The sequence below is a fragment of the Antechinus flavipes genome, chromosome 1, assembly GCF_016432865.1.
Source record: "Antechinus flavipes isolate AdamAnt ecotype Samford, QLD, Australia chromosome 1, AdamAnt_v2, whole genome shotgun sequence".
In the NCBI taxonomy this organism is placed as follows: Eukaryota; Metazoa; Chordata; class Mammalia; order Dasyuromorphia; family Dasyuridae; genus Antechinus; species Antechinus flavipes.
Window position 1 is genome coordinate 610,571,494 of NC_067398.1, and position 12,740 is coordinate 610,584,233.

The following is a 12,740-nucleotide window of genomic DNA, read 5'->3' on the forward strand; positions in this document are numbered from 1 at the left end:
GCAAGCAGTCCTATATATGTTAAATATGTTGCAATATATCCATTATAGGACAAATTTCAGTCTATCCATGCTTTTTTTGGTGCGCTTCTTGTCCATATTCTCCCATAAAATTTCACTGAACATATATTCAATATATATATAAAACTTTCCATGCATTTCCTGCCCAATAACTAGTGCATTTGTTATTTCTTGTTCTTGCAATATAGCAAATTCATCTCATTTTCTGATGACATATTCTCTGCTTGATGATATTTTCATGCCACTTCCTAAAAACATTTTGTTGTTGGCAATTACTTATTAATAGTTAGCTCTATACTAAGGGTAGAGTATAGGAAGAAATGCAAAAGACAAGGAATTCACAATCTACTACCAGAGACAACATACAAGCATCAATTACAAACAAGACAATTACAAGCAGGATAAACTATAGGTTATAGGAATCCACATAGCTATATTGTTCCTCACTGACATCTGTTTTCATCCCATAACTGCCATCTTCATATGATAGTGTAGCATTTTGTGACTACCTAGGAACAGACCAGAAGTTGCAAAGAAGGAAGATTTAAGCTTACAGTCAGGACAGAGAAAACAATTCCTAACAATTACAAGTACCTCAAAATGGAATGATCTTGATGTGAAGATAATGGATTCATGAAAGATCTTCAAACTCATGTCCATTCCATTGTAGAGGGTACATTTATTCAGTCATGGCCCTATAGAAGGGTCTCTCTTCTCTTAGTTCAAGAAGCTGTCCATAAATTTAATTACTTGACTAATGTTTTTGGTGGTTTTCTGAAGGTCTTAGGAGCGGCCTTCTTTCAGCAAAGTAATCAACACAAGAATAGTCAGATGTTAAAGTCCAAAATCCAAATTCTTTATTGTCTCCTTGCCTGGGGCCAGGCTAGCTTTCTGGAGGTCCTTCAGACTGGCCTTAGTCTCAGTGGGGGGAGCAGTTGGACAGGCCAGCCACCATCAGGCTGATGAAGATGGAAATAAATCTCTCTTGAGTCCCAGGGCTTGTGCTTCAGCCTCCAGCCACCACAAAGGTGGACAATGGAATGAATCTGTCACTCCTTGCCTCTGAAGGCTTGAGCTCCCACCCCAGTCCGCTTGACTTCTCTGGCTCTGACTATGGCTGAGTTTGTCACAGTTTTATATGCTCTCTTATAATTACATTACCATAGGTGTGGATCTTGCAGAACTATATTAAGTACTAAGTATGTGTACTGAACTAGAGAACTATTAATCACCATGCTAAACTAGATAACCATTATCTTTATCAATTGCACTGAGTTAGCACCTTGTAAGAATCCTTGTTTGACAATGTCCTTCTATCTCTAAATCACTAATTAGAGGAAAGTTCAATTGATTCATTTATAGAGGATAAAGAGATTATATTCAAATACATTCAAATGGATCCCTTGAAAATACTTAGTAATTTCTAGGTATATTGCTGAAACACAATTGGACAATTGTAAATTCTCAAAGGAATAAAAATCACCTGCTAAGTACAAAGGAAGGGATTCCCTGTGTGTGAAGGTAAGAGGTAGTCACAAAGAGTTTCATCTACACCCAGTTTTATCATTATGTTTTGGTACTACTACCACACCTAACATTTTCATTTATTAAAATTGTTGACTCAATGCCAGTTTTTCAAAATATATCTTCAAATTCACTTCCTACTGGCTTATTGGGAATTAGTGACTAGAAATGCACCTATAAGATTAAGGTTTAAAAGAGAGTCTACTTTTCTGGCATTAACCTGGTCCTTTTTATTTGTTTTGATAATGTTGGCTAACACACCCTCAGCTGGTATCTGGGAAGGGTGCTACTCCTCCCAGTTGGGCCACTGTTTTTCCTCTTTTAAAAAAAATCATTAAAATGCAGGATAAAATTTAGGTGCAATGCAGCAGAGACATATGGGCTTCAGATGTTCTATTTAGAAGAGTCTCCACCTTCAGGTTCCTAAAGAAGTGCTTAATTTAATTTAATAGACCTCTTTGGCAGTTGGGTAAAGACTGTGATATTTCTCAGAAGGATATAATAGAATGAATAAAATTAAATACCTAATGTTACAAAGGAAACGATTTATTTTGAAATTTATTATTTTATTTTAAACTTATAGACCCCCGGTTAAGAACTCCTTAATAAAGCATAAAAAGGAAGCTAAGTGGCACAGTGAATAGAGTGCTAGGAAGACACAATCTTTCTGAGTTAAAATCTAGCCTCAGACACTAGGTGTGTAGCCTGAGCAAGCCATTTAATCCTGTTTGCCTCAGTTCCTCATCTGTAAAGAAATTGCAAACCATTCCAGTATCATTACTAAGAAAACTCCAAATGTTGTCATGAGGAGTTAGACATAACTGAAAGGAATGAATATTAAAGCATAAAGAATGGGGAATTAGGGGTGAACCCTTTTTTAAGCAACCATCTTCAAGAACAAAGGACCTACATGGGAAATATGTATGACTATCACTGCAAAGTAATTTTTCTTACTAAAAGAGAGAAGCTGTGATTCTACCCCCCAAAAAAGAGTTAAAATTAGAAAATCCACTTAACTTCTTCCCACCATCTCCTAAAAATAATACAGTCTTTTGGAAGTAGCTTGTCATTTCACTTCCTAGGTCACCTTGACAGGTAGTGAGTCTCTTGTTCTCCATTTAACGACAAAAAGTGGGTCAAAAGGTTAGGAGAAAGGAAGTGGAAAGGGGGTGGGAGAAAGAAGAAATAAACAATAGATTCAGTGGACTTCCTCTCCCTCCCTTGTGGAAGGAAGATGAAAGTCTTCGTGCTCCAGAGTTGATCATTGAATGCCCAAGACCCACGGAGGGAGAAAAGCGGGTGGAAAGGAGGGACAGCCAACGGAAGGTTGTGCATCGGGAGGGCCTAAGCCGCGGCACCTGTGCCAGCTCTGGGGACACGTGACGGGAGAAGAACGCCCCTGGGGATCGGGGCTCACCTGAGCCCACGTGACGGGGCGCGAGCCGCCCCCGCCTGCCTGAAGGGTAGCGCCTGTGCTATTCAGCAGCGTCTCCCCATTCCCTTTCCTTTCCCTTCCCTTGCTTTCCCTTCCCGGCGCGCCTGGGACTGCGCGCTGAGAGCAGCAATCCCTGCGCCAGCCTGAGCGGTGGCAGCACTGGCAGCCGTGGAGGCAGGCGTAGCGCAGCCTTTGCACACCCAGCAGGGGCAGCAGCAGTAGTTGGAGCTGCAGCAACAGTAACAGCAGCAGCATGTCGGCCGGCGGAGCGCCTATGCCAACGACCCCCAATCCCGCTGTCTCTTTCCCGGCGCCCAGAGTCACCCTGCCAGTAGGACCTGATATCCTCCGGACCTACTCGGGAGCCTTCGTCTGTTTGGAGATTGTAAGTGGAGGGCGAAAGGAGGTGTCTGGAAGAGGGTCCAAAAAAAAAAAAAATAAACGAGCGGGGGAGGGGGGCGGTGAAAGTGGGGAACAAGTGACCAGGGTCGAGAGGGAATCAACGAAGAAACATTCTTCTGTCCATGCCAGACTGTGTAACCTCTTGTGTCCTCTTCCTCTGCTTGCTCTCCACCTTCTCTTTCCTCTCCCCAAATCCCTTTGCCTATCCCTTTTTCTCCACCCCCAACCTCTCTTCTACTCTGCGTGCAGCCACCCTGGTGGAGCTCACCCAGCGTGGCCTGGTCCACTTGCCCTAGCACCTGTTACGTTGGCTACCTGGCTCCTGGTTTTCGTATTGGGGTACTCGCTGCCTGTTGCTTAAGACTGGAGCAAGGAGAAAGATCCAAAAGGGGAAAGGGTCGGCATCTTGGAGTGGGAAGGGGTTGCTCCCCTTTGGTTGGGGATGGAGTAGCTCAAGCTCTTGCAGAAGGGCAGTGCAGGAAGGGCGGCTGAGCCTAGGGCGAAACGAGGCGCTGTCAGCCTCGCCTGTTGCTAACCTGCCATTTTGTTGGCTGGGAAAAGGTGTAGCTATCCTTGTAAGTAAGTGACCGTGAGAGATTGCACCTCCAGCCTCCCGCTTAGGGACTGGAAGGAGAGGTTCTAAGGAAGTTAAAAGAGGAAGGTAAAAGATTGGGAATATGGATTTTTGCGGGGCCTTTCCACAACATCCTCCCTCCCCCTTACTCCCCATCTCTCTCTCTCCCTCCTTCTTTCTTTCCCTCTCTCCCTCCCTCTCTCTGTTCTTCTCTCTCTTCTTCTCTCTCTCCCCCTCTTCTTCCCTCTCTCCCTCCTTCCCTTTCTCCCTCTTTCCCTCTGTTCCCCCATTTCTCTCTCTCTCTCTCTCTCTCCCTCTCTCCCTCTCTCCCTCCCTCCCTCCCTCCCTCCCTCTCCCTTTCCCTCTCTCTCTCCCTTTTCTTCTCCCTCTCCCTCTCTCTTCCTTTCCCTTTCCCTCTCTCCTCTCCCTCTCTCTCTGTTACACACACACACACACACACACACACAGTTTGTGGTGAGAAGAGGCTCCCTATCTAGACTTAAGATGTTTGGCAGCTTCTAAACCAGGTGAATGTGAGAAATCTGGGACGAGAGTGAAAATGTGACCCTGGCACGCCTTTTTCTCCTCTTCCTCCCTCCCCTCCAACACAACCTTTTATGAGCTTTGACTCTTGCAGGTGTGGGTGGGGTCACCTTTGACTATAATGTGTCACCCAAATTTGTAGTTCATATATCTTTGGAGTGGGTAATTTCTCTCTTTTTTAAAAATGGCATTTTATGGGTTGGAGAACTTTAGTTTATCATAGACTGGAAAGAAAAAAAAAAGTGCAAACAAAAATTGGGTAACTTTATGTTGCATCATGTCCTGAGAATGACAAATAAAAGAATGAATTTCAGACACGACCTTATTTTCTGCAGGTTGATAGATTTACTTGATTTGAGCTTTTCTTCTCACCCCTCCTCTTTGGAGTTTGCATAACCTGGATCTGGGTGCTTCAGTTTCTGTTTTGTGGATTTGAGCTGGATCTGGAGCATTTGGTATTCTACTTTATTATGCCACCATTCCAAAGTACCCCAAGTTAAGTTTAGCTCAGATTTAAATCTAAGGATGGACACTCGATTAAACTGCAGGTTACCAATCTTAGTAAGAAGGTACTATAAGGCTGAAGGAAACAGTTTTGAATTTGAGCCCAGTTCATAAACACCTGAAAATGAACCCAGTGATGATGGTTTGGAGGAATCCATGCAAAATTAAAGGGTGGAAGATGGGACTAATTTTGATGTGGGTCTGTAAGAAAGGGAAATAACTTGGAAAGTAACAGATGCTGAAGAGTTTTTTTTTTTTTTTAAACTATTTTGAATGCTTTAGTCTGGAGAGAATAACAAGGTGATGTTTCAAATTTGTAAAAGAAATATTAATAAGATAAATTACTTTTCATCACTATATAGAAACAAAGATCTCTTTCCTCTTTCATCTTCTCTTCAATTTAGGAGAAAAGACTGGCATATTCATCTTCAAAAAAGTATAAACCTCTTGCCTTGTTTAAGGTCCTATCCCTTCCCACCTCTGAAGGGACTTTGACCTTATGGTCACTCTCATAAACTTTTTTCCTTCTCTTTAGAATTACTGACCTCTTCTTTTCATATTCTTCTCTTTCTCACGTAGGCTGGTATCTTCCTTAAAAATTTTTAAAAAAAGAGAAAAAGTCCAAATTTTTATTTAACCATCATCACTCATCTCATCTTCTATTTCTCTCTCCCCCCTTGCATGGTCATATTTTTTGAGTAGCCTAAATTAATTACATCTATTCCTTGTTACTTGTTTTAAATTCAATTCAAGCATTTATTAAGGTCACTCTATGAACCTGATCCTCTAGCCCTCTATCAACTGTCCCTCTGATATCTAATCATTGTCCAACAAGAGAAAATTATATTTTAGAAAACATATCACACATCATCACTTTTAGGAAACAAAGCAAAATAGACCAATAACTTCCTACAATATGAAGAACACATTCATCCTCATAATCTTGTGTGTGTTTTAACAGGCAGATTTGTTCCATACTTGTGTATATGATGAATATAATTTGACTTTTGCTTGTGCCTGCCACTTTAGTAGCATGACATTGTGAGCAGAATGATCAGCTTTATGATCCTTAGTCTCTTCATCTTTGGTTCAAAATCCAACTCAAGAATTAATGGCTACCCAGTGTCTCATACTTCCTGAGTTAAATTCCTGGAAGGAAAAGGTCTTGATAAACATCAATTTAATATGTGAATACTAGTATGAACAAGATTAAGGCTATCAGTGGAAGGAGACTGATAGGGGCTGGTACAGGATAGTCTTGTAAGACGGTAATTGGAGTATTCAGGGAAAATGCCTGACCAATTTTACTTAAGTTGAAAAAGTATGAAGTTTACAATTTAAAAACTTGGATTGAAAATTTGATATTATTACCTATTGAATGTATGCCCATGAGGCATGTCACTGAAATTGTAAGTTTGTACTTCAGTGTTCTCATCTTTGAAGGAAGGAGTTAAATTTAAGTTATCACAAAGGCCTCTTCTAGCTCTAAACCCTCATCAATGGAGAATTTTGAATCTCTGTGAATTAGGTTTGTAGTTTCTAATGTTATCTTCAAGGGAAGTACAATGATATGCTTCTAGTTAAGTCCAGCATATTTGTTATGTAAGGGGTCTTAAGTAAGGAGAGTAAATTTGGTTAGGGTGGTTATAGCAATATAGTGCCCTTAAAATATGTCTTTTACTTGTAGTATTGAATGTAGCCTAAGTTTTCAGACTTGAAAGTTATCCCAATATACTCCCTAAGTTAAATAAATTTAAGCTCCTAAAATATACCTTGGAATGGGCTTCATGTAGAAGTAGTGAATTCATTAGCACCCAAAGTGTTCAGTTCAATTCAGCAAGCATTTATTAAATACCTTTTATGTACAGGGCATGAAATAGTTGCTACCCTTCAAGGAGGAAACAGGATGTACAAAGCAAATCAAAATAGATGAAATGTAATTGTTGGAGTGAGAGGATGCTAACATCTAGGGATATCATGAAAGGAATATCATATCTTACTGCCTCCCAGTAAGAGGAAGAACCTCAAGATGAAACTTGAAAGGAGCTAGGCATTCCAAGAAGACAGCATAAGGAATGGGAAGCATTTGGCATATTCTCTGCAAAGGCATTGAGGAAGAAAATAGAATGCAAGCCAGATCAACTGAAACAGAATGGGTAAGTAGCAGTAAAATGAAATCAGTTGGAAAGATAGGTTAGATTATTATTGTGAAGGATTTTAAATAACAGAGAAACTTAATAGTTGATCCTAAAGGCAATAAGGAACTATTAGAATTTAGTAAATGGGGAGGAGCTGTTAATGTTTGTATTTTAGAAATATCACTTTGGTAGCTATGTGGAAGATGAATTGGATAGAAGAAAGTCTATATGTAGGAAGCATGAGGCTATTTTAATAATTCAGATGAGAGGTAATGAGGACCTAAACTTTTGGTGTGGATAGAAACAAAGGGATGGATATGAAAAATGTGATTGAGAGAACTGACAAAACTTGATAATTGATCAAGAAAAAGGAAAGAACCAAGATGACTCCAAGGTTGTAAATCTATGACCAAAAAGATGGTAGTGCAATCAACAAAAATGGAGAAGAGTAGAGAAGGTTTAATTTGGACATGCTAAACATCAAATATCTGTGAGACTTAATGTAAGAGACATCTAATAGGCAAGTGATGATACAGGTTGGAATTCCAGAAGCAGATTTTGGCTAAATCTATTAAGGTGGGAATTATCTGTTTAAAACTGATATTTAAATCCATGGGTGAGATCACCAAGGTAGAAATGGTAGAGGAAAGAAAAGAGAGTCCAGAATAGAACCTTGATATATCCCTATACTTCGTGCATAGAAAAGGAATTATGATCTAGCAAAGGAGCCTGAGGAAGAGCAATTTCATGAAAACCAAGAAAAAAGATGTCCAAAAGAAGAAAGGTGGTGATTATTAGTTTCAAAATGTTCATAGTGGTCACATAGAATGAAGAAGGAAAAAGGATCATTAAATTTATTTCTTTAAGAGATCTTTGAACATCTTGGAAAGATAAGTTTTAGATGAATAGTAGAATCAAATTGTTTAAAAAAGGGATTAGGAAGTGAGTTGTAGATGAGGAAATTGAGGTATTTGAAAACTCTTCCTAGGAGTTTGGCTCTAAGAGAAAAGACATGTAAAATAATAGGTTTGGGAATGGCAGAATAGAGTAAATATTTAAAGATCAAGGTGAAGCTGAGCATGTTTATATAAATAGTAAATTTCTGAAGTCAGATTTGAACTCAGGAAAATGAGTCTTTTTGACTCCAGGCCAGGCACAGTATCCTCTGTTATTCATTTGTTGTAATTTTTGTTCTCCTATCCCTCTCCCTCTCCCTCTTTTTCTCTCTTTCCTTCTGTCTCCTTCTCTCTCCTCCCCCCTTCTCTTCCTTTCTTTCGCCTTTCCTTTCTCCCCTCCCTCCCTCTTTTCCTCTGTCTCTGTCTCTTCTACCTCCCTCCTTCTCTTCTTCCTTCTCTCTTTCTTCTCTCTTCAATATAGGATTCTGTATTGAAGGAAAGAATGAATATCAAAGGAAAGTGATGGCAGATATGAGGGAGGGGAAGAGCGCTTCTCAATTAATCCAATTGAGATTGGATATTAGGAATGGAAATCATGCAAAGCAGGTATTATTAAGCTTTTTTGTTTTGTGGACTGCTTTGGTAGTCTAATGAAGCTTAAACTTCTCAGAATAGTGTTTTGTTGGGTTATATTCACAATTGAAGAAAATGCTAAATTTCATTTAAACCATATTAAAAGAAAAGATTATATATATATATTGCCATACAAGTGAAAGAACTCCCTTATATCTATCCTTGTGTACCCTAGGTTAGAAACTTCTACTTTAAGGAGTAGGAAATAAAACATTTAATCCATTAAAGCTCTCAATTTGGAAGAAAGGAGGTTAGGATATAGTGTCTTAAAACCAGCATGAAGTTATACTTACTAATACTGAAAAGTTTTTATTAGCTAAAAGTAACTGTTTCTTTTCTGCATTTCCTAATTTAAAATATCACAAGAAAAATAAATCTTAGAATCTTTTAAATGACTTGAGAAAAAATAAACCTGCATCCTTGTCACAGGTTTTCAACCAACTTTTCTCTGGTGGAAACCTCATAAGAAATCTGAAAAGCTTGGGGCAGCTAGATGAGGCCCTGAATTCAAGAGGATCTGAATTCAAATCTGGCTTCAGACCCCTAACATTTATTAGCTGTGTGACCATGGGCAAGTCACCTAATCTCAATTGCCTCACTCCCCCCCAAAAAAAATCTCAAAAGCTAAAGAATAGTAATATAGAAGTTTTTCTGTAATCTTTTGACCAAATGATTTAAATATTAAAATTGAAATAAACGATTGAAATAAAATAGAAAATAAATGGTTGAAATATTAAAAAAAATAAATGATTGACATAGTTGACCACCATAATGCCTTGCAAATTCTGAAGTTCTAAATCTATAGCATTTAGCCAAAATCTTTATCATGTTGTTCTGAAATCTCATCCCTTTTCAAGAATGATATAATGTTATAGGTAGAAATAAGTTCAGAAGTCATCAAGTCCAGCTTTCTTATTTTATATTAACAATACCCAGAGACACACAGTGATTTGGCTTGAGCATTGGTAATTGGTGGTAGCATTGGATCAAGTTATAACATAGTGCTTAGGGCTTCTTCATCCCACTAGTTGACAAATTCCTAGAATTTTTTGAGCTTAAACTGAAAAGATCAAATTCTAGAAAAGTGGAATAAATGCAAGGTGAGAATGCAGAAATATGGGGTTAAGGCCAAAACCTTGTAGACATGAGCATTTTAATTTAAGTAGTAGAAATAATTACCCATGCACATGGGATATAGACATATATGAGAAGTAGATTGAGATACTCCTCCCCCTCCCAAAATGATTTGATCAGTATAGACATGATAAAAATAGATGGAGTAAAGAGTAGACATTTATTTTCTGCTTGAGAGATTTCTATTTTAATTGTGCAGATAACTGAACTAGAATATTTGGTCAAAGTCAATGGATAATTTAAATATAAAGAAATCATAAAAGCAAATCTATGTTAAGAAATTATTTCTTTGCTTTTTAAAATAGTTTAATTTCATATATAGACAAGTCCTTGTTTTGTTTGCCTAAATTTGTCCTTTATATAAACATATAGTAATAACTCACTACTTAAAATTAAACAGTATTTTAAAATTTTATATTAACTGCTTTTCCAAATATATCCCTCTTCCCCCTACACCTAGAGAACTATCTAATATAAACAAAAATTTTTAAGTTTAAGAAGACTGTAGGAGATAGGACAAGTAGAAGGGTAAGGAAAATAGGGGATGTATCTGAGAAAGTAGTTTAGTAAAAATAACACATTAATTAAATCTAACAGTACACAGAATGTTCATTAATCCATAGTCTACCATGTCTGCAAAAAAAAAAAAAAAAAAAAAAGAATAAGTTGCATCTCTAGGTCTTTTTTTCAAAGACAAGCCTGGACATTATAATTACCCAGTGTTCATTTTCATGTTCTTTTTTCCATTAACTTTTTTTTTATTTTATAGCTATAAATATCTATCTATATTTATATATAGAGAGATCTATATCATCTCTCTATATTTCCATTCATCTATCCATCTGTACACCTATATCTATCATCTATTTACTTACCCTAATCCTGCTTATTTAACTCAACATTAATTCATTTAAAATTCCCAATACTTCTTTGAATTCTTCATATTCATAATTTCTTTTTGTTGGTTATAACATTCTATTCCATTCATTTATCTGGCATTTTAACAAATGATTTATTTTTGTTGTTGTTATTGTTGTTTGTCCTTTGTTCTTGAAAATATGACATCAGAAACGTGATGCCATGACATTCAAGTGAATTGGATTTAAGTGACAGAGGACTGTGCATTGTTGCTGGTTCTATGTTATTGCAGAGTATTGCTGTGAATATTGAGGTACAAATGGAACCTTTCTTTTTGTCTTTGAATACCTCCGCGTGCCTAACAATGTGATGTCATGGACAAAGGGTATGGGCATTTTAACCACCTTCTTAGCATAGTTCTGAATAGTTTTCCTGAGTGTTTGACCCAATTCACAATTCCACCAAAAAGCATTTTAATGTGCCTACTATTCTATAACCTTTCCAGTATTAATCATTTCTTCTTTTGCCATCTTTGCTAATTTAATAGTTTACTCATCTACAAAGCTTTCAAGTTTATTAAGCTTACCTTACACAATTCTATGAGATAGGTCATAGTGTAACAGTATCAACATTCTATAGGTCATAGATTTATAGGATCATAGATGCATAGCTAGACAGGACCTCAGAGGTCATCTAGTCCAGCTTCTTCCTTTTGCAGGTGAGGAAACTAAAGCAAGTGACTTAACCCCAATTGCCTCAAGGGAAAAAAAAAAGTTGGAAGGGGAGAAACAGAGAAAGAGGCCAATGGAAGAGTGAGGGGTATGAGTGCTGTTTTCCCACTTTAGAGCCCCTCCATTCCTATTGGCAGTAAAAGCTCTTTGAAAAACTTAGAAAGGGTTGTTTGCTTACTTTGGGAACAAAAAAGTAAAGAAATTTGAGACTATATTTTGTTCCAAAAGGAGTCAGGGAAGAATCATTAGAGAAGTCATAATAGAATTGGAAAGAGAAGGCAGCATGTGAAATTCTGGAAGTTCAGAAGGAAACAAAAAATTAAGAGCTACACAGAACTAGTGCTGAGATCCTCCAGCCCTCTCAACTCTTACCTTCAGATCCCTTCTTTTCTTGTCTTTGCTGGAGATTTTTTTTTTTTTTTGACTTTGAAGTGACAGCTGATTTAAAGGTATATAGATCTTGTCGATACTGTTTCAGCAGTGAAAATGTATTACTGGCTTCCCAAGTTGGAATATGGAAGCTATTTTGTAATATAGTCATTTTGTAATTGTGTATTAAATATGTTGTGTATTAAATAGTAAACAGTTCTGTATTTCAGGGGTGGGAATTGTGAATTAAATAAAAATTTTGTAGCCTGACCTGGGAATCTAATTATTGTAATGGAAGAATTTGGTATGCATTTCCCCATAGAAGAGAACTTTTGTGACAGGCTTCATCTGTAAGTTGTATTCACTGCCTGGTGTGTGTATGTGTGTGTGTGTATACTTGTAAATTAGATGATGAATTCTTACAGAATGTGTGGAGGTTACAGAGAAGAACTTTAGACTTGATATTAGGAAAAGCTTCCCAGCTATTAGAGCTGACTAAAAGTGTAACAGTTGATAAAGAGGTCATGATTGGGTGACCACTTCAAAGCAATTTAGTCAAAGGCAAGGTATGATACATGATACAACAGGATACAAGGCATGATTGAGATACAAACACAAGAAATTTCTTGTCCTCCATGAGCTTACATTCCGCTAGGGGAAGATATAAAAGATCTAGAAGTGATTAAGGACAAAGTAAACATAAAAGTGATACAATGTAATTTCAAGGAAGAAATACTGATATATATGAAGTACTAATAATGAAAAGTTTTATGTAGGAGGCATCTAAGTTATCCTTTTATGAGGTATTAGTGTGAAAGATAAGTTCATTATGTATGTTACAGGTGTCAGAGAATCATTGGTTGACATATGATTAAATAAATCTAGAGATATGAGACTGAGAGAAAAGAATGGATAAGGAAATGAATAAAATCTTGGAAAGGATTTGAAAGGAAGAATGTGGGCAGGGTGTTTCTTGCCTGC

The 12,740-nt window shown here is 37.5% G+C and overlaps 1 protein-coding gene across 1 annotated transcript in view; it reads left to right on the top strand.

Moving 5' to 3' along the window:
- The first annotated feature begins 2,729 nt into the window (after nucleotides 1-2,729).
- MAL2 (mal, T cell differentiation protein 2) overlaps nucleotides 2,730-12,740 on the top strand; it is a 29,575-nt gene continuing 19,564 nt past the window's right edge. The window contains exon 1 of the mRNA XM_051971019.1: nucleotides 2,730-3,362. Coding sequence (XP_051826979.1) covers nucleotides 3,231-3,362 — 132 coding nt within the window. The 5' untranslated portion in view covers nucleotides 2,730-3,230. The remainder of the gene's footprint in view (nucleotides 3,363-12,740) is intronic.